Source organism: Thalassophryne amazonica, chromosome 15 (genome assembly GCF_902500255.1).
Source record: "Thalassophryne amazonica chromosome 15, fThaAma1.1, whole genome shotgun sequence".
Taxonomy (NCBI): domain Eukaryota; kingdom Metazoa; phylum Chordata; class Actinopteri; order Batrachoidiformes; family Batrachoididae; genus Thalassophryne; species Thalassophryne amazonica.
In genome coordinates, this window is record NC_047117.1 from 52,541,320 (window position 1) to 52,560,640 (window position 19,321).

Sequence of the window (19,321 nt, forward strand, 5' to 3'; positions counted from 1 at the left end):
TTGTCTGAAGCCAAATGCTTAACCACTAGACCATCACCTCCCCGTGTAATCAGAATCAACCACTTTTTAATGTCAATAATACATTTTCATAACCACGACATTAACACACAGACTGCACACAGTACCACTGTCAATGTCCAGAAGCTCCTGTTTCATGGTACTGCGTTCAGTATCACTTGTAGTCAGCTCTACTCTGCTGTATCTGATTGTGACACACAACTTTAGATTGGTATTGTAATAAATCAGAGCTGATATTCTCATTTCTTGGAATCAGACTGGCTTTAGTATTAAAATAGGGCCTGGTGAGAAGCAGTGCTGGTTGCTTGCTACCATCGTGTAGCAGAAAGCGGTGCACCATAGACCATCAAAATCTGCTCTAAAGTCAAGCACAGTGGATTTCTGTTTTTTTTTAATCCATCCATCCATTTTCTTCCACTTTATCCGGAGTCGGGTCGCGTGGGCAGCAGCTCAAGCAAAGCCGCCCAGATCTCCCGATCCACACACACTTCCCCCAGCTCCTCCGGGGGAACCCCAAGGCGTTCCCAACCCAGCCGAGAGATGTAGTCCCTCCAACGTGTCCTGGGTCTTCCCCGGGGCCTCCTCCCAATGGGTTTTTTTTTTAATGACTTAATATTCAGACATGCCTGACATAAGTGGTTTCAGGATGTGCATACATTCTGCTTGTACTCACAACAAAACTGAATTGAAAGCAGCAACTTGATGATAAAAAGTAAACATGAATGGAAAAGTACAGATACTCCACCATACTGCTTCAATACTTCACATAAGTGAGCTTTCGTGCCTGCTTTCCAATTCTGCATTTTGACGCTTTGCTGCAGAGCTGTCAACTTGCAAAAAAACCCCCAAAACAAACAAACAAACAAACAAAAAAAAAACACACAAAAAAACCTGCCACACTTCTCTCTCGAGTCCACTTCCTACAAGCAAAGTACCAGCTTTCACTGCACTGAAAACATACCCAAAACATGTCTATGATCATTAAGAGACTAAATACAACTCTTTTGCACCCTATACCTTACTCTGTGCTCAGAGTACAAGCCATGTAAATACAGTAGCACCATAGGTGCTATTAACATGTTGAAGTAAGTCCTATAGACCCTGAGGTCTGTGTAGGACTTCAGATGATTAGTCTACGACTCTCCCTGGACAGGATGCCAGGCAGTGGTGGCACCAAGGGGGGGCTTGGGGGGGCTTAAGCCCCCCCAATAATGAGCCATGCTCCCCCTCAGCCCCCCCCCCCCCCCCCCCAATAATTCTGCCAATAATGTGAACAGCAACTGACATATTTGTGGATCTCAACTGCAGTTTTGCACTGAGAATGTCTCAATATTGCGTAACTGAGCAAAGTGATGAATGTGTGTGTTCGGTTATCCACCAATGCTGAATCACCCTTCACAAACAGAATTTTCCATTTTGCAAATAAACATTTATTTGTAAAAACCCACACACAAGTTGCAAATCATAAATTTGTGTTTGTGGATCACAAAGCACGTGATTCTAAGTAATGTGTGTGTGCATTGATATCACATTTTAGAGGAGCACGGGTTGTTGTATGGCTGGGGGGGCCTGGCTGCCTTTTTGTTTCTGTCTTTTGTTTTTCCTTCCAGGTGGCTTGCATTTGGGACTGAGTGGCTGTGTTGCTGAGGTTATCAGGACCTCACCCTGATCACCTGCGGCTCGTCAGGACTCACAGCTGAGGTGCATCTATATGGATTGGAACATGGTGGCATTTAAGACTGGAGTATACAGTGTGTATTTGCCAGAGACTCGACCTTGTGACCAGACGGGTGAGATCGTCGTCTCGGGAGCCATCTCATCATCAGTGGATGCAGAGAACGTCCAGGGTTTGATGCACGGTCTGTGAAAGAGGAGGGGGTGAGGTCTCACGCTCGTCAGCACACTTCCTGAGGTACGTTAGATTTTGTGACTAACATTTATACAGTCAGTAAATGTGGTGTCCCTCACACCTTTTTATATTGAGCTGTATGTTAGTCATGTATCGGCTTCCACTGCAGTGGAGTTTTGTGAACTGGATGTTCCATGCCTGCAGGTTGGGAAGCTGATTAGTAATCAAGCCAGGAAGTGTTTGCTGTTTGTACACCTTTAAGTGCTCTCTCTGTGTGTAGAGTGTGGACTCACATAATGGTTCCTTCTTTCACAGACTCGGTTTGTTGCGGCCACCTGGGGGGTGTCGGCGGGGTCCTTGGTTCCGAACAGCTTCTGGCTCCGGACCGTTAGCGCTGCTGGGAGCGCACCACGCCAGACCGCACTTTCTTTTGTTATTTTTGTATCACTGTTATGTATTAAATTCAGTTAGCCTTTGTACCGTGCTCTGCTTATTTCATACTGGGTCCTTCAAGCGCTGGTCGGTTCTCCGAGCTGCGTCCGACACATAACACGGGTGACTAAAACATATACCTTGGTATTTATAAAGCAATTTATTATATATTGTTCATTTCGACGACATTTTGTGAAACCCCTCCAACGTTTACCTCAGCCCCCCCCAAAAAAAGTTCCTGGTGCCGCCACTGATGCGAGGTGGACACAGGTTACAAGTATCCATTTAGAGCTGGGTGGACTCGTACAAGTGTCTTGTCCAAAAACATCAACAGGTAGGGTGAGCACGTGTTGTGGTCTGTCCCCTGTCTGTGACTTATCTGTTAGTGTTCTCACCTCCGCCAAGGAGGTTATGTTTTCGGTCAAGTTTGTTTGTTTGTCTGTCTGTTTGTCAGCAGGATAACTCAAAAAGCTTTGAATGGATTTTGATGAAATTTTGTGGAGTGGTTGGAAATGACAAGAGGAACAAGTGATTAAATTTTAGTGGCGATCCGGATCACGATCCGGATCCAGGAATTTTTTAAATGATTCTTCACCATTGCGGGATAGGGGGAATTTTGACATTCTAGATTCTAACTCCACCAAAACAAGGCAGAAAGGCTTGAAAAAAATTAGGGTCATAGTCAAATGTTCTATCAAACAACAAAGTCTGGTGATGATGGGATCCGGATTCTGGATCTGGTGATCCAGAATATGCAAAAATATAGGGAAAATAGAAAATGTGTCAGTGTGAGGTGACAAATGAAGGCAGAGATGCACAACTAACACCAAATTGTAGCTGAATCTGTACTGATTCAGTAAGGTGTCATCAGATTTGATGTAGCTTCAAATGTTATGGAGCTAGATCCAGAAGAAAACCGCCATTACCGAAAAATCATTTTTATACAATAACGTTTGAACTAATAAAGACATAAAAGTGATTCCAAGTTCTAGTGGTATGTTTTCATGGTCAAGGATGTCAAATATAAAGGAAAGAAAAGTGTATGTATCATAGTTTTGGTTGTAACACTGAATTGTTGAATAGATCACTGTGCCAAGGAGGGAATCTCTTTAGGGTCAGTGACCCTATGGCCTTGTGTAGCACATGCAACACTTAAAAAATAGTTCTATTTCAGAATTTACTGTTATTTATTTAGAGAAGTGTTTCATAAATGTTAAAAAATTCATATATTTGCAGTTTAGTTGAATAATAAATTGAATTTTGTCTCTTATTTGTTTTTGTCTATAAGCACATGCAATATCAATATCAGTGCCCAGATGACAGTAGCTTCTGGGAAAGGTGCAAGTTGCAATAAACTGTGATGCCAAGCACTAAGGATACATGCTATCCAGTCACAGCAGATGAAACTTTTTTACTAGCAAACATCATTGTTAGACTTTTTTAGGTTCAATGATTCCACGGCGTGTAGATGTTATGGCGTCAGTGACCCCATGGCCTTGGCGGAGGTTTGCACTCTCTGAGTGCTTCTAGTTTTGCATGCTTTAGCCATTTTTGAGTTCCACTTTAATTTTTAGCTTTTGTTCTTTGGCTTTGGAACATTGTTACTTTGTTGTTCCCCTTGTAGTTTGGCATTTAGTTTCAGTATGTGTTTGTTTCTACCCACTCCCAGAGTTCTTTGTGGTTTGCATCACTGTCTTTGTCAGCCCTGTGTGTGTGTATCTAGGTGTGTCTCTGTCACTGGTTCTCCCTTACAGCTGTTTCAAATTCCCAATCACACCACCTGTCACCTGTCACTCATCTCTGTGTCAGTACTTAAGTTTATCATGGTGTGGGCCTCAGTTGCTGGGTTTTTCTGGTTCATCGCATTCTTGTTTGGTTATTTTTTCTGCGTTTGTTCATAACTTCTTGCCCTGGTGTTGCTGCTGATTCTTATCCTGTTCTCCTGTGTGTTTGGACTGCTCAGTGCCTCTGAACCGCCATGAAGGGCTGAGACACTGCAGGTTTTCCTTACTACCAATCACCCACCTGCTGAGGTGACTGGTTGCAAGGAAAACCTGCAGTGTCTCAGCCCTCGCTGCTACCCCTGTTCTGGACTCATCAGCGTGTGGTGGATGGACCACTGGCCTTTTTTCCCCTACACTGGTGTTGTCGGTGTCTTTATTTTGGGGTTCAATCCTGCCACACCTCAACAGCACAATTCGACCTCGGGTCTACAGATGGGCAAATCAGCTCCTTATCCACTTAGCTACCTGCTCTACAATATGGTACTGGACATGCCCCAAATTTGCTTTCTTGACACATTCCTTAAAATTCTTCAGGGGTAAACAAATGGTTAAAATTCAAGTTTAGTTCCTGTATGGCTGAAGGCAAACAGAACATTAAAGTCATGTCTGCAGTGATTTACGATTAAGTAGGGGACTCGAGATCACACATGCATGTAGGCACAATCTCATTTTAATGCAACTTCCCTTTTCAGAAGTGGTTGTTGACAGACAGTCTGGGTCTTGGTGTGACATCTGGTGGATTGTTTTATGGCTTGTGTGTAACAATTACACTGTAATATACACACCTGTTGTTGAGTGCCAGGGGCTTCTGTTTATCAGTGGGAGACATTTTGTCCTGCAGGAAGAAGACCTGGACCAAAACCACTTGTAGGATCACCAGGGCAATAACTATTCCTATGGTGAGACTGAGACACAGGGGAGAGATGGTCAAAATCAATCTTTGGATTGCACCAGTCAGTTTTACAGAAGCAGACTTACAGTATTATTCCCAGCTGAGTGAGCATGCTCAATGCTTTGCCGTGCTTTATGGGAAGAACCAGCCCGTAGACAAACAGCAATGCAAACACGAAGTAAACAAAATGGACGATCAAGTAGCCTAAAGACAAGATACTCACAGTTCACATAATTTCTGTGCAACATGAAGTGAAAAGTGATCAGAACAACATCAAATGGTTTCATTAAATTTTTTGCCTCTGTACACTGGCACAACAGATTTGAAACAAAACAATCAAGATGTGCTTGTCATGTAGACTTTTAACTTTAAAGGAGACCTGCATTGAAATAAATGTGGTCAGATTTCAGAAAAGAAATAGCTGATATGTATTTATAAGACCCTTGTGAATGCAGTAAAGTAAATCTGTAAGCCCAAATTTGTAATTCAGCGGAGAAATATTCGTTTAAAAATGACAAATTTGCAGCTAACATTTAGCCCTCTGTGAAAACAGTTTGTACATCCGGATCATTTCCATGACGTCGCCGCCTTCAGTCCACACTAGTCACAATAGTCTCATCATTTTCAGCAGCCATAAATAATTGAAAAAAGTATTTTAAATTTTTAGACAAGTCAGGGGATTGATACATTAACGTCATTCATGTTCCATGCAGTCTGTTCCCTGAAAGATGGTGCGTGTCTACTCAGAGTGGTCCTTGGCATGGGTCTTCCAGTTGACATGGTCGATGTTGCAGCGGAGGAGAGTAGCTTTCAGTTGGTTGTAAAATCAATGTGTAGGGGCTCCTCTGGGTCTTGTGTCAAGTTCAAGCTGTTAGAACAGGATCTGACGAGGAAGTCAATTTGTGGACATTCTTCTAATGTAAAATAAGCATGTTTTTGATTGTGGGCGGAAACCAGAGTACCCGGAGGAACCTACACAGACACAAGTGTTGTGTGGCTGGGGGGGCCTGGCTGCCTTTTGTTTCTGTTTTCTGTCCTGTCTTTTGTTTTTCCTTCCAGGTGGTGCGCATTTGGGACTGAGTGGCTGTGTAGCTGAGTTTATCAGGACCTCACCCTGATCACCTGAGGCTGATCACCTGCGGCTCGTCAGGACTCACAGCTGTGGTGCATCTACATGGATTGGAACATGGTGGCATTTCAGACTGGAGTACACAGTGTGTATTTGCCAGAGACTCGACCTTGTGACCAGACGGGTGAGATCGTCGTCTCAAGAGCCATCTCATCAGTGGATGCAGAGAACGTCCAGGTTTGATGCATGGTCTGTGAAAGAGGAGGGGGTGAGGTCTCACGCTCGTCAGCACACTTCCTGAGGTACGTTAGATTTTGTGACTAACATTTATACAGTCAGTAAATGTGGTGTCCCTCACACCTTATTATATTGAGCTGTATGTTGGTCGTTTAAATCAGCTTCCACTGCAGTGGAGTTTTGTGAACAGGGTGTTCTATGCCTGCAGGGTGGGAAGCTGATTTGCAATTAAGCCAGGAAGTGTTTGCTGTTTGTACACCTTTGAGTGGTCTCTCTGTGTGTTGAGTGTGGACTCACATAATGATTTCTTCTTTCACAGACTCGGTTTGTCGCGGCCACCTGGGGGGTGTCGGCGGGGTCCTTGGGTCCAAACTGGTTCTGGCTCCGGACCATTAGCGCTGCTGGGAGCGCACCGCAATCCACCATGCCAGACCGCGCACTTTTATATTTTTCACATCACTGTTATGTTTATTAAACTCTGTTATCCTTTGTACCGTGCTCTGCTTATTTCATACTGGATCCTTCAAACGCTGGTCGGTTCTCCGGGCTGCGTCCGACTCATAACACACAAGGAGAACATACAAACTCCACACACAAAGGGTGAGAAGAGATCCCACAATCTTCTTGCTGTGAGGCATCAGTACTAACCACTACGTCACCATGCCGCTAAGGTTATAAATCAAGTGATGTCATTGTAGACCCCCCCCCTTATGTACAGTACTTGAGATGCATTTCCTATAAGTATGTCCAGGTCAACAATGTCCATGTAATGTTGTAGCTGGTGGGCCTTCTTATTTTTCTTCTTTCTTGATGTTGTTGTGCATTACAGCAACTGACAGAAATCATTACCCTTGTCCATTTCCTCGATGAGGTGACAGAGTAGGGCAAAGTAATTCCATTTGTTGGGAAAGTGTAGTGACACGGACCCACAACAGGATATCTCGGCCAGCGTCATGGACTCCGAGGGGCGTCACCCGGCTGTTGAATGACCAATGGGAGAGCAGGGAGTGCAGGCGTCTGCAGGAGACGTGATTGGTGAGCTGCAGCACATTCTCACCGCCTTTACGGCTCGGTTGGATCAAATGACTGAGCAAAACATCCTCCTGAACCGCAGGGTGGAGGCTCTCTCCACACAGATGGCGGCGAGCGCTCAGGGCGCTGCTGCAGCTCGTCCTCCTGCCGACCCTGTGCAGGATATAAACGTTCCAGTGGTGGTTCAACAACCGGGTGACACCCCTCGGAGTCCATGACGCTGGCCGAGATATCCTGTTGTGGGTCCGTGTCACTACACTTTCCCAACGGGGGGGGCGCAAATGAACGGTCAATAGATGAGCCAAAATATAACAATTTAATGTTGTGAATGTGCACAACGAACATACAGACAATCTCAGAATATCATAACAGTCAATACACAAAGGTGACGTGTGGGCAGGCTCGAGGATAGAAGACGTCTGTCCTAAGAAGAGCCGGAACCACACGACTTCCGCCGCCCCAGAACCTGGTGAATACTGGAGCAGCCAAGTCCCGAATTCCCAGGTGATCACCGTCCCGACTGTCGGATCTGGTACTGCTGGCGAAGAACAAAGACAGTCAAGTGTGGGTGTGTGTACACCCAGTAACAACAACGGTGGGAATGCCACCTCCACCTCTCACTCAATAACTTGCAGAGTACTGTAGATTCCTCAGGGGAAAAGAGTGCCTTCAGCGCTCTCACAGCTTCCACCGACGGAGGAACTGGTACTCCTGCAAACACTCACAATATACAAATATTGCAATTACAAACGGCTGAGGATATTACCTCCAATGAAGTATGATATCTCGGCAACGAGGTGGAGATGACGTCTGGTCTTTATGGAGTGAGATGATGTTGAGTAGATGGGTGACAGCTGTCAAGAGGTAATGAGCGACAGCTGTCACCCCCGGCTGTGTCCATGGCGGCAGCGCCCTCTCGTGCCTGAAGCCCGCACTTCAGGCAGGGCGCCCTCTGGTGGTGGGCCAGCAGTACCTCCTCTTCTGGCGGCCCACACAACACCATTCAGCAGATCCAAGGTGGATTAGGGTAACACGGCGTAGGAATACATATTTTAAACAACTCCTGCATTAACCATTTGTGTCATTTTATCATGCTTTACATTTTACTGAGCTAAGGATAATTACTTCACTATTATGAGTTTGTTTTATTCCTTCAAAATAACTGCTTATTGTTAGAAGTGTTCATTTGCTTTTCTATTAAAAATAGCTTGTTGAAGGTATGATGCAGTTAGCTGTCTGTGCACGGGGGTAGAAACAGGTGTTGAGTTTCAGATGTCAGAGGAAGGAGGTCTTGAGCGAGGAGTGAAGTCATTGCTGTGCCTGATACGAGGAGGCCCAAAGCAAGCTGTGAAGGAGATTTTGCCTATCAAAGGAGAACAAAGGAGACGAGGACAGCTCAGTGGGTGGACCGTGGGAGAAGACCACTGCTGGACCGTGAAGATGGATGAGACTGTGACCAATCAACAGAGAGCAGATTCTGATTATAAAAATGTAATGTAGTCAGAGAGTCTTTAGTCTTTTCTGCTCTCTCCCCTGCTGGTGATTTGCTAACAACTACATTAGGAGGAGCCAGCTGAACGGATCCACAGAATTCTGTGTCTGGTAAACTTATATTTACTCACTCTTTTTGTTTGAATAATAATTTGTTAATAAATTAACACGTAAGAGGTCTGTCTTCCAGGACAATGTACATCATAAATTGAGACTGACTTCCTTATTTCACATCAGCGGATGCACAGGGATCAGGATGTGACCAGGGGGTCACACAGGCAAGGTTAAGGGTGACCCGATTCCTAACAACGGTGGCTTAGTGGTTAGTACTGCTACCTCACAGCAAGAAGGTCATGGTTCAATTCCCACCTGTGGCTTTTCTGTGTGGAGTTTGCATGCTCTCCCCGTGTTTGTGTGGGTTTCCTCCGGGTACTGTGGTTTCCTCCCACATACAAAGACATGCGGGTTAGGTGAATTGGAAACTTAAAAATTGTCCAGGTCTCCCTTGTAAAAGAGGTCTTGAACTCAATGAGACTAACCTGGTTTAATAAAAAATAAAAATAAAATGTTGATTGGCATGTTTTACACCGGATGCCCTTCCTGATACAACTCCATATTACATAGAGAATGGGCAGGGGTGGATTTTAAACTGGGAACATTCTGCACTGAAAGCAAGCATACACATACAAAAATGAACTGCTGTTTCAATGAGAAAAAAATTTTCAACTTAGTTATTTCAACTTTTAACTGAATTAATGCCATAAGACATCTCTAGTTAAGTTGAAATAACTTTAGTTAAGTTGAAATAACTTTAAAGTAGACCTGCACTGAAATAAATGCAGTCAGATCTTTGGACCAAAAAATGACATATTTACACATAAGATCCTTCTGAATGTAGTAAAGTAAATCTGCAAGCCCAGATCTGTCATTCAACGGAGAAATCTTCATGACAAATTTACAGCTAAAATTTAGCCCTCCGCAAAACTGTCACCACATCCGGGACGCTGCCGAGACGTCAGGGAAAAGACCCTATCCCAGCATGCATTGCGCGCGCCAACTGTAATTTGTGGATTTACGTCAGTTTGCATCTGCACCTTTTTCTTGTCTTATACGGAAGGATCTACTTTTTTAAAACTTCATATTGTCTTGCGGCAGGTTTGGTGAGTACACATTTCTTTTATTTGTGCTTGAAGATTATTTTGGGGGACTTTTTCATACGCCCGTTTGATTGAGTGGTATCGCATTGAAAATCTACTGTCTTTCGCCTCCGGTGTTACCGTCGCGGGGTACGGAGGCGGGACCCGCAAAGAATCCAAGTCATTAAAAAGATATAAACCTCTCTCAGCGGCCACGGAGCTCTGCGGCTCCGATTACCAAGACGTGTGGCGCTGCGGAAAGTCTGTCCTTGCAGCAACAGGTGTCACCGGCCGCTCCGCATCAAAACAGCGAGCGTAGTCTCTGGACTTTTGCCAAGTTGGCTGCACCTCCATTCAGTAGACAGGGATGTGGTGCCGGCTGCACAGCAGACACGGGGGTGATGTGAGTGGCCCGCTTCAGTGTTTAACAAGCACGTAGACTCAGTAAGCGCAGCGGAGGCAGAGAGTGAGGCGTCGGGGAAGAACGTCGCCCGCTGGCGATGTCGCCGCTGATCTGAGCATGCAGAGCTGTATCTCACATTCATTGCAGCTTACTTTTGGATGCTGAAACCAGGATGTGTATAATAGTAACATTACTAACAGATAAAATCAATTTCAATGCGGGATTGGACTGAAGGCGGGAGTGCTCCGTCTTCTGCCGGACGTCACTGCAATGACCCGGATGTACAAACAGTTTTCACTGAGGGCCAAATTTTAGCTGCAAATTTGTCATTTTAAAATGAAGATTTCTCCGCTGAATTGCAAATTTGGGCTTGCAGATTTACTTTACTGCATTCATAAGGGTCTTATAAATACACATCAACTATTTCTTTCTGAGATCTGACCACATTTATTTCAATGCAGGTCTGCTTTAAATATCCATGCAAATTGTTACAGCACTTTTTCTCGTCGAGAACGCGGTTCATTTTTTATAGTGTACTTAACTGCTTTGAAAATTTAGTGACTGTGTAAAAAATAGCTTTAATTTCTAAATGGCAATATTTTTGTTAAACCCCTTTAATCAAAGCTGAAAGTCGATACTACTAGCACAGCTTGATTGTTTTAATTCAGCTCCATCGCGAAAATGTACATATGCAAAATTAGAAAAATTGCATTACTGTCCCAATATTTATGGACCAGACTATAGTTTTTTGTGTGTAGACCATTGTGAAAGCACAGGTTACATTACAGATTTCATGTTTTGCAGAAAATGAGGAACATACCCCACAATGTAAAAGCTATTTGCCATCCAGAATATCTTGTAATAGCAGCCTGCAAAAAGTCAATCAGAAACGTTTGATTGGACATTAATATTTTATTTTTCCTAAATATGTTCCAGTTGTACATAAATGCACAGCACTTGGTAAAAAAAATTCAGGAGCTGGCTGTAGTCCTGTAATTTGCATAAAGGAACAATCAACACGACTGACACTTTATGGAAATGCAGCTGCAAGGGGCCGAAACTTTGAGTCATGTGTTTCATGTGTTACTTACCACACTCATAGCAGACTGCGGGTTGTGAAACCTCTCAGGAAGGAAACCCTTTTGTCCTTTCCACAGTCTCTTCAAGTGTTTCCTAAATCACATGGCTTATCAGTAGCACAAACTAATATTGATTTACTTTCTAAATGACAGTATATTGTTCACAAGTGTGCAGAAATCAATCTGAAAACATAAAAATGTACAGAGATACAGAAAAAAGTATGGGACAATAAAACAACGTCCAACTCATGTTTCTGTCTGTAGGTGCTACCCTTCATTTTGAACTGATTGAATTCACTATAAATAGTTATTTACAGTACAGAATAAAAATAAATAATTGGCAAGATAAAAATACAATACAACTAAAATAAAATAAATATTTGCACTGTAAATAAATTGCTATACACAAGGGGCAGTATACAGGAATGTGATATACTTATTTCCATTATGGACCTCGTCTGTCAAAATAACTGGTTAATTTAGATCAATTAATTGAACAATCTATAATGTTGTTTGTTTTGTTTTTTAAACCTTCTATTAAGCTAATCAATATCAGGCCAGAATGACATTTTTTTTAATATCACCTATGAAAAATACCAGCAACTGTTATTCTGGAAATCAATAATGGTTTGGGGCATCAGAACAGGTAAGAGTTTTGTTGTTGTTTAAACAATCATGAATTCACCACAGTCAGGTCCTCTGAAATGTATTTTTCCAACTTAAAAAATCAAATGTAAATAAGATATATATATACGAGGTCTGTTAGAAAACTATCCAACTTTTTTATTTTTTGCAAAAACTATATGGATTTGAATCATGTGCGCTTGCATTAGCCAAGCTTGAACCTTTGTGCGCATGCGTGAGTTTTTTCACGCCTGTCAGTTGCGTCATTCGCCTGTGAGCACGCTTTGAGTGAGCAGTGATCCAGCCCCCTCGTCGGATTTTTATTGTGAGGAAAATGTCTGAACGATTTGGAGCTTTGCTGCATCACATTTTTCCAGATACTGTGAGAGATAGCCAGGTGGAAACCATTCGGAAGATTCAGACAGCTTTCAGGGACGATTCTATGGGGATCACACAGATTAAGGAGTGTTACAACCGGTTTAAAGACGGCGCACAATGGTGGAGGGCACGCTGCACTCCGAGCGGCAATCGACAGGCTGAAACGACCAGAACAAACAGATCGCTGTGTTAATCCGGGACATCGTCTGACTACTACAGAAATGGCAGAAAAGGTGGACATAGCACTTTTTCGGCACATTCCACTGTTACAGGAGTTTTTGTCATGGAAAGAGGAGCGGAGGAATTCGCCACGGAGCTGCTAATGGCGCGGGACAAAAGCACCACCGTGTTGGTCTCACAGGACATGTTGTAACATGCCCAGCTCTTGCACCATTCTGAAGATTCAGACGGCTTTCGGTGGCTTTTCAGTCGTGTGACTATCCGAGAAATTGTGGGTGAGCTGGACATGCCACAACATGTCCTGTGAGGCTTCATCATGGCGTTGCTTTTTGTTCCGCGCCGTTAGCAGCTCCGTCCCAACGCGCGAATTCCTCCACACGTCAGCAAAGTTCCAAATCGTTCAGACATTTTCCTCAGAATAAAAATCCGACGAGGGGGCTGGACCACTGCTCACTCAAAGCGTGCTCACAGGCGAATGACGCAACCGACAGGCGTGAAAAAACTCACGCATGCGCACGAAGCTTCAAGCTTGGCTGATGCAAGTGCACATGATTCAAATCCATATAGTTTTTGCAAAAAATAAAAAGGTCGGATAGTTTTCTAACAGACCTCATATTATATTATATATATATATATATATATATATATATAGATATTATATATATATATATATATATATAAATATATATATATATATATATATAAATTAACCCTAATATTAAATTAACCCTAATAAAATAAGGGCCAACTGGGATAATGAATTATAGATTATGCTATTGCATGACATCTGGAAAGAAGCCTTGTGTGCTGTCAGTTCCTCCTCCAGCTGTGCCAGACAAGGCATGCTCTAGATGTTCTAGAACCTTGTGACTTGACCCGCATGTTCTGGTTATGTCTGAAATTGTCCAACTACCTGCATACTTTTTTTTTTTTTTTTTTACACAATCTCTATGATTTTGGATTTGAAAATCTGTCTTTCCCCTTGCATAGCTACTTTTGGATGCCCGCCAGAGGATATTAAAGTGTCGGTGACTCAACTGAGTGTCATTGCCTTTACATCTTTACCCCATTGCAGAAGAATTTTGCTTTTGTGGAAGTGACCTTTGCCACTTTAAGTTGAGGCCTGGTTGCATGATGTCTTGTTTCTTTTGAAACTGGAAAAATTAAATACACTCTCAGGGGCTCTTCAGCTTCTATCACCACTGGAACTTTCTGATTAATTGTGTGAAACAACTCTCACACGGGGAAGTCTTCCCGTAATGTAACCCCGTAATACAACCCCTGGCAAAAATTATGGATCACAGACATGACACAGAACTAAAGTAATTTCAAATGGCAACTTTCTGGCTTTAAGAAACACTATAAGAAATCAGGAAAAAAAATTGTGGCAGTCAGTAAGGGTTACTTTTTTAGACCAAGCAGAGGGAAAAAAAATATGGACTCACTCAATTCTGAGGAATAAATTATGGAATCACACTGTAAATTTTCATCCCCAAAACTAACACCTGCATCACATCAGATCTGCTCGTTAGTCTGCATCTAAAAAGAAGTGATCACACCTTGGAGAGCTGTTGCACTAAGTGGACTGACATGAATCATGGCTCCAACACGAGAGATGTCAATTGAAACAAAGGAGAGGATTATCAAACTCTTAAAAGAGGGTAAATCATCACGCAATGTTGCACAAGATGTTGGTTGTTCACAGTCAGCTGTGTCTAAACTCTGGACCAAATACAAACAACATGGGAAGGTTGTTAAAGGCAAACATACTGGTACACCAAGGAAGACATCAAAGCGTCAAGACAGAAAACTTAAACCAATATGTCTCAAAAATCAAAAATGCACAACAAAACAAATGAGGAACGAATGGGAGGAAACTGGAGTCAACGTCTGTGACCGAACTGTAAGAAACCGCCTAAAGGAAATGGGATTTACATACAGAAAAGCTAAACGAAAGCCATCATTAACACCTAAACAGAAAAAAACAAGGTTACAATGGGCTAAGGAAAAGCAATCATGGACTGTGGATGACTGGATGAAAGTCATATTCAGTGATGAATCTCGAATCTGCATTGGGCAAGGTGATGATGCTGGAACTTTTGTTTGGTGCCGTTCCAATGAGATTTATAAAGATGACTGCCTGAAGAGAACATGTAAATTTCCACAGTCATTGGTGATATGGGGCTGCATGTCAGGTAAAGGCACTGGGGAGATGGCTGTCATTACATCATCAATAAATGCACAAGTTTACGTTGATATTTTGGACACTTTTCTTATCCCATCAATTGAAAGGATGTTTGGGGATGATGAAATCATTTTTCAAGATGATAATGCATCTTGCCATAGAGCAAAAACTGTGAAAACATTCCTTGCAAAAAGACACATCTGGGTCAATGTCATGGCCTGCAAATAGTCCGGATCTTAATCCAATTGAAAATCTTTGGTGGAAGTTGAAGAAAATGGTCCATGACAAGGCTCCAACCTGCAAAGCTGATCTGGCAACAGCAATCAGAGAAAGTTGGAGCCAGATTGATGAAGAGTACTATTTGTTACTCATTAAGTCCATGCCTCAGAGACTGCAAGCTGTTATAAAAGCCAGAGGTGGTGCAACAAAATACTAGTGATGTGTTGGAGCGTTCTTTTGTTTTTCATGATTCCATAATTTATTCCTCAGAATTGAGTGATTCCATATTTTTTCCCTCTGCTTGGTCTAAAAACGTAACTGTTACTGACTGCCACAATTATTTTTCCTGATTTCTTATAGTGTTTCTTAAAGCCAGAAAGTTGCCATTTGAAATGACTTTAGTTTTGTGTCATGTCTGTGATCTGCTTTTTTTCTACAAAATTAAACAACTGAATGAACATCCTCCGAGGTCAGTGATTCCATAATTTTTGCCAGGGGTTGTAATCTTGCTCTTGGTCACACTTTTCCATCTGCCCACCTGCCACTTGCACAGTCACACCATTGCTTCTTTTCTTTTTGAATTACTGATCAGTCCTCTGTGTGTCTGTTTGTTTTCTCGCTCACTCATCTTCAACCACTTAGTCCAATTACGGGTCATGGGGTTTGTTTGTTTTCTTTGTGTTTTTTATTTTTTCCTTGGTCCATTTTTGGGGTTTGCTCATTTGTTTATATTTTTCAATAACAGATATTGATTAAAAAAGGAAGAAAGGACAGATATGACTGTGGAGTTTTGACACAAAACACAACACATGCAGTGTCCAATGGATCGAGATCAGAAACTAAATGGCTTCCAATCACTAGTTGTCGCCACTCTTAATATGTAGGCACTCTTATTACCATGAAAGAACAACAACAGCTATTATTCTATGAAATATTTCAAAACTATACCATTTATCTTTCAAAATATCTTTGTAGTTTACCTGTAACACGCCATGACGTGGAAGGTGTAAGCAACAGAGTTGAGACTGGCAAAGATAGTGGTGGTTAACCAGGACTCTAGACAAAAACAAACACTTAACTTTCACTTATTTGCCACATAGTTTTACTCAAACTAGTTTGGTATGCCAACTCACTGCGGGCCACGTTGATGAATTCCTCCAGCTGTGGTATCACGGGTTCCAAAACTTCAGTCTCATTACAAGAGTCAACCAGACGTTTTAGTATGTTTGTCCAGTTTCCTAGCTGGTCAAAGGTGGCATCGCTGAGACTGTAGTCTGCCAGAGTAATCTAAACAAATGTACACTGTAACACTTTCCTGAAACAATTTAGATAAGAGCTGTAGGTTTACAGGGTAAAGTGATAAGGCACCCACAAACACAAGTCGTCTTTACCGTATAAAGGCCAATGAGAGAGACAATGACTGTGCCGATGATCCTGTTGGGGAACTTGAAGTAGGGATCCCATTCATACACTTTCCTCTGAAACCAGCTGAGTGGTTTCCTGCAACATAGACAAGGGAAATGAACTGTATGCACAGTTTTGTGCAAAATTTCATGGTACATTAACAATATGTTATCCATCCATCCATCCATCCATTTTCTATACTTGCTTATTCCAATTAAGCGTCAGGGGGGCTGGTGCCTATCCTAGCAGTCACAGGGCCTGATGTGGGATATACCCTGGACAGGATGCCAGCTTGTCACAAGGCTACAATATGTGATTTTTTTATTTTTATTTTTATCTTTTAGTAAATATTGAAAATGTTCTACATACACAAAAGACCCACTTCTCTCAAATATTGTTCACAAATCTGTCTAAATCTGTGTTAGTGAGCACTTCTCCTTTGCCGAGATAATCCATCCCACCTCACAGGTGTGGCATATCAAGATGCTGATTAGCAGCATGATTATTGCACAGGTGTGCCTTAGGCTGGCCACAATAAAAGGCCACTCTTAAGGCCTAAGGTGTTTTGTGAATAACTTTTATCTTGCCAGGGGAAAATTCTAAGAAATGTCTAAGTATTCAAGGAATTCTAAGATTTTTCTTAGCATGATGTCACAAAAAGCTATTTAGCCTGAGAATGCTTTGTGAATACATGCCCTGGATATTAGTCTTGATCCAAGATAACTACACAATCAGACACTAAAATTCCTTGCTCAGCTTTTCACAGGCTGCAATCAGAGCATCTATTGATTCTGTGAATACACCACATCATCCTTGAAGTCAAGGTCAGTAAACCTTTCCTCAGTAAACTTGGGGGAGGTCATGTGGGTGGGCACCTGGAACATCTTTTCATTCAGTAAGATCGACCATTATCTGGGTACACCGTTATATCTATTATTTATCAGGTAAACTATTGTCACATCCACCACACTACAAACCCGCACTGGGTCACTGCTGCCAACTATCTCGGCAGACAATATATCTCTATCTCCACCTTCCTACCTAAGTAACTGTTTATTTGACACAAAATACTTCCAATGGTACACAAGAATCCCCGAAGAGACCTAGTCACAACGACTTCTAGTCACTGCTTAGCATCCAAGTCTCCCAAATTCACAGTAAAACAGGAAGCACCAACACCTTAAAGACTTGGACCTTCATTCGCCTGCAAAACTGTTGGCATCGCCAAACATCTCTTTAAGTAAGTCCCTTCGGCTGCTCTCTTGTTTGCACTCGGGATTGCCACAACAAATCCGAGGTGGATCTGCATGTTGAATTGGTACAAGTTCTATGCTGGATGCTGTTCCTGGCGCAACTCCACATTACAGACAAACTGCTGAACATTATGGATGATGCCAGTCACCCTCTGCACACCGTCATCAGCAACCGCAGGAGCCTCTTCAGCCACAGCCTGCTCCTTCTCAAGTGCAGCACCAACAGACTGAAAAACTCCTTTGTCCCTCAGGCCATCAGACTGTACAACTCCTTACTCAAGGGGAGGAGGAATAACAAGAAGACAGAGGACGGGAAGGAGAGGAACAGTAGTAGCCAGTAAACCAGTTCTGATCAGTATGTCTGGTATTTATATTGTGTATTTGTATTTATATTTCCAAACTGTTTTTCTTTTTTCACTTTTGATACTCTGTGTGCTTCTTACCCTGTGCGCTGCTATACAATGCTGCTGGAACCTCACTTTCCCTGAGGGAGTCTTCCCAAGGGATTAATAAAGTTCTATCTAATCTCTCGTAATCTCTAATCTACATGGAGAAATGTGGTGGGGTGGGGTTTGAACTGGGAACCTTCCGCACTGAAACCAAGTGCACTAACCATTTGGCCACCATTCCTACTGCCAAACATATCTGTTTGGTGTGAAAATAGTACAACAGTTTGTGAATTACTGAATTACTGAAACCACTGGTGTTGTACCAACAACCATGGCACATGGTTCAATCACTAGAATCATGTTTCCCACCAATTATGATGCTTGCTTTGAACTTCAGCAGTTCTTCTTGGCCATGGTGACCAGACTAAATGCAATAAGTTTCTGCCACATGGTTGACTGACATTTCGTTTAATGACCATTTGAACAGGTGTATCTCCTGAAGTAGCCACTGACCAAAGACCACAAGCAGGACATTCTTTGGAATATAACTAATTTTGGAGGTCTTCTTTTCTAAAAAAGTGTCTACAATGTGGGTACCTGTGTGCAGGTGGCTTTCTCAGCAGCTCCTTTACATGCTCTACATGATGTTCGTGCATCAGCTCATCATGGACCTAGCAGCAGGTTCAACACATTTAACAATAAAATAAAACAAAAATAAATAAATCCTTTGTTTTGTCAGCAGGGTTGTCTCAGTTTATGGGAAATACGATCACACAATGGGTAATGTTAGTGCAGTAGGTTGTGCAGTTGGAGAAATATGCCATGAATGAATTGAAAAAGTTCAGATGGATACCAACCTCATTTTCCAGTTGCATGTGTATTCTCACAGCTTTGACCAGCATATAGATAAATCGTCCAAAGAGAAAGAGCAGGGAGAGGATGCAGGGCCATTGGACAATCACCTTCTGATATTTACCCAAAACCTACAAATATTAACACACACATTCTTGTTCACCTCTTGCTGTGAAGAGTGTCACTAATACAATGCATTCCCCTAACCATCTCAACTAGATGTCTCCAACCCCAACCTACTATGAACTCTAAACCAAGCCTTAAGCCTCAAGTAGCCCTTTGTAGTCTGGAAAAGTGAGGATCCTCTTCAATTTTGGAATAATGTTCTGAGTGGAAGAAACCAACAAACTGGTTCTCACAAACCTATACTGGAGTCACACCAACATTTCCTTTAGCTTGCAAGCTGAGTTGAGTA

At 42.5% G+C, this 19,321-nt stretch overlaps 1 protein-coding gene and 1 long non-coding RNA gene across 2 annotated transcripts in view; one reads left to right on the top strand and one right to left on the bottom strand.

The window, feature by feature from the left end:
* LOC117526991 overlaps positions 1-19,213 on the top strand; it is a 19,296-nt gene extending 83 nt beyond the window's left edge. The window contains exons 1-3 of the long non-coding RNA XR_004565407.1: positions 1-2; positions 1,856-1,858; positions 19,202-19,213. The exon at positions 1-2 is cut by the window's left edge and continues 83 nt beyond it. This is a non-coding gene — a long non-coding RNA (uncharacterized LOC117526991). The remainder of the gene's footprint in view (positions 3-1,855; positions 1,859-19,201) is intronic.
* Positions 1-19,321, bottom strand: part of stra6l (STRA6-like) — a 32,770-nt gene that overhangs the window by 4,896 nt on the left and 8,553 nt on the right. The window contains exons 7-15 of the mRNA XM_034189122.1: positions 18,912-19,037; positions 18,652-18,725; positions 16,400-16,508; positions 16,142-16,295; positions 15,989-16,064; positions 11,435-11,516; positions 11,164-11,212; positions 5,062-5,179; positions 4,869-4,988 (exon numbers count right to left, since the gene is read on the bottom strand). Of these exons, the coding sequence (XP_034045013.1) occupies positions 4,869-4,988; positions 5,062-5,179; positions 11,164-11,212; positions 11,435-11,516; positions 15,989-16,064; positions 16,142-16,295; positions 16,400-16,508; positions 18,652-18,725; positions 18,912-19,037 (908 nt within the window). The remainder of the gene's footprint in view (positions 1-4,868; positions 4,989-5,061; positions 5,180-11,163; positions 11,213-11,434; positions 11,517-15,988; positions 16,065-16,141; positions 16,296-16,399; positions 16,509-18,651; positions 18,726-18,911; positions 19,038-19,321) is intronic.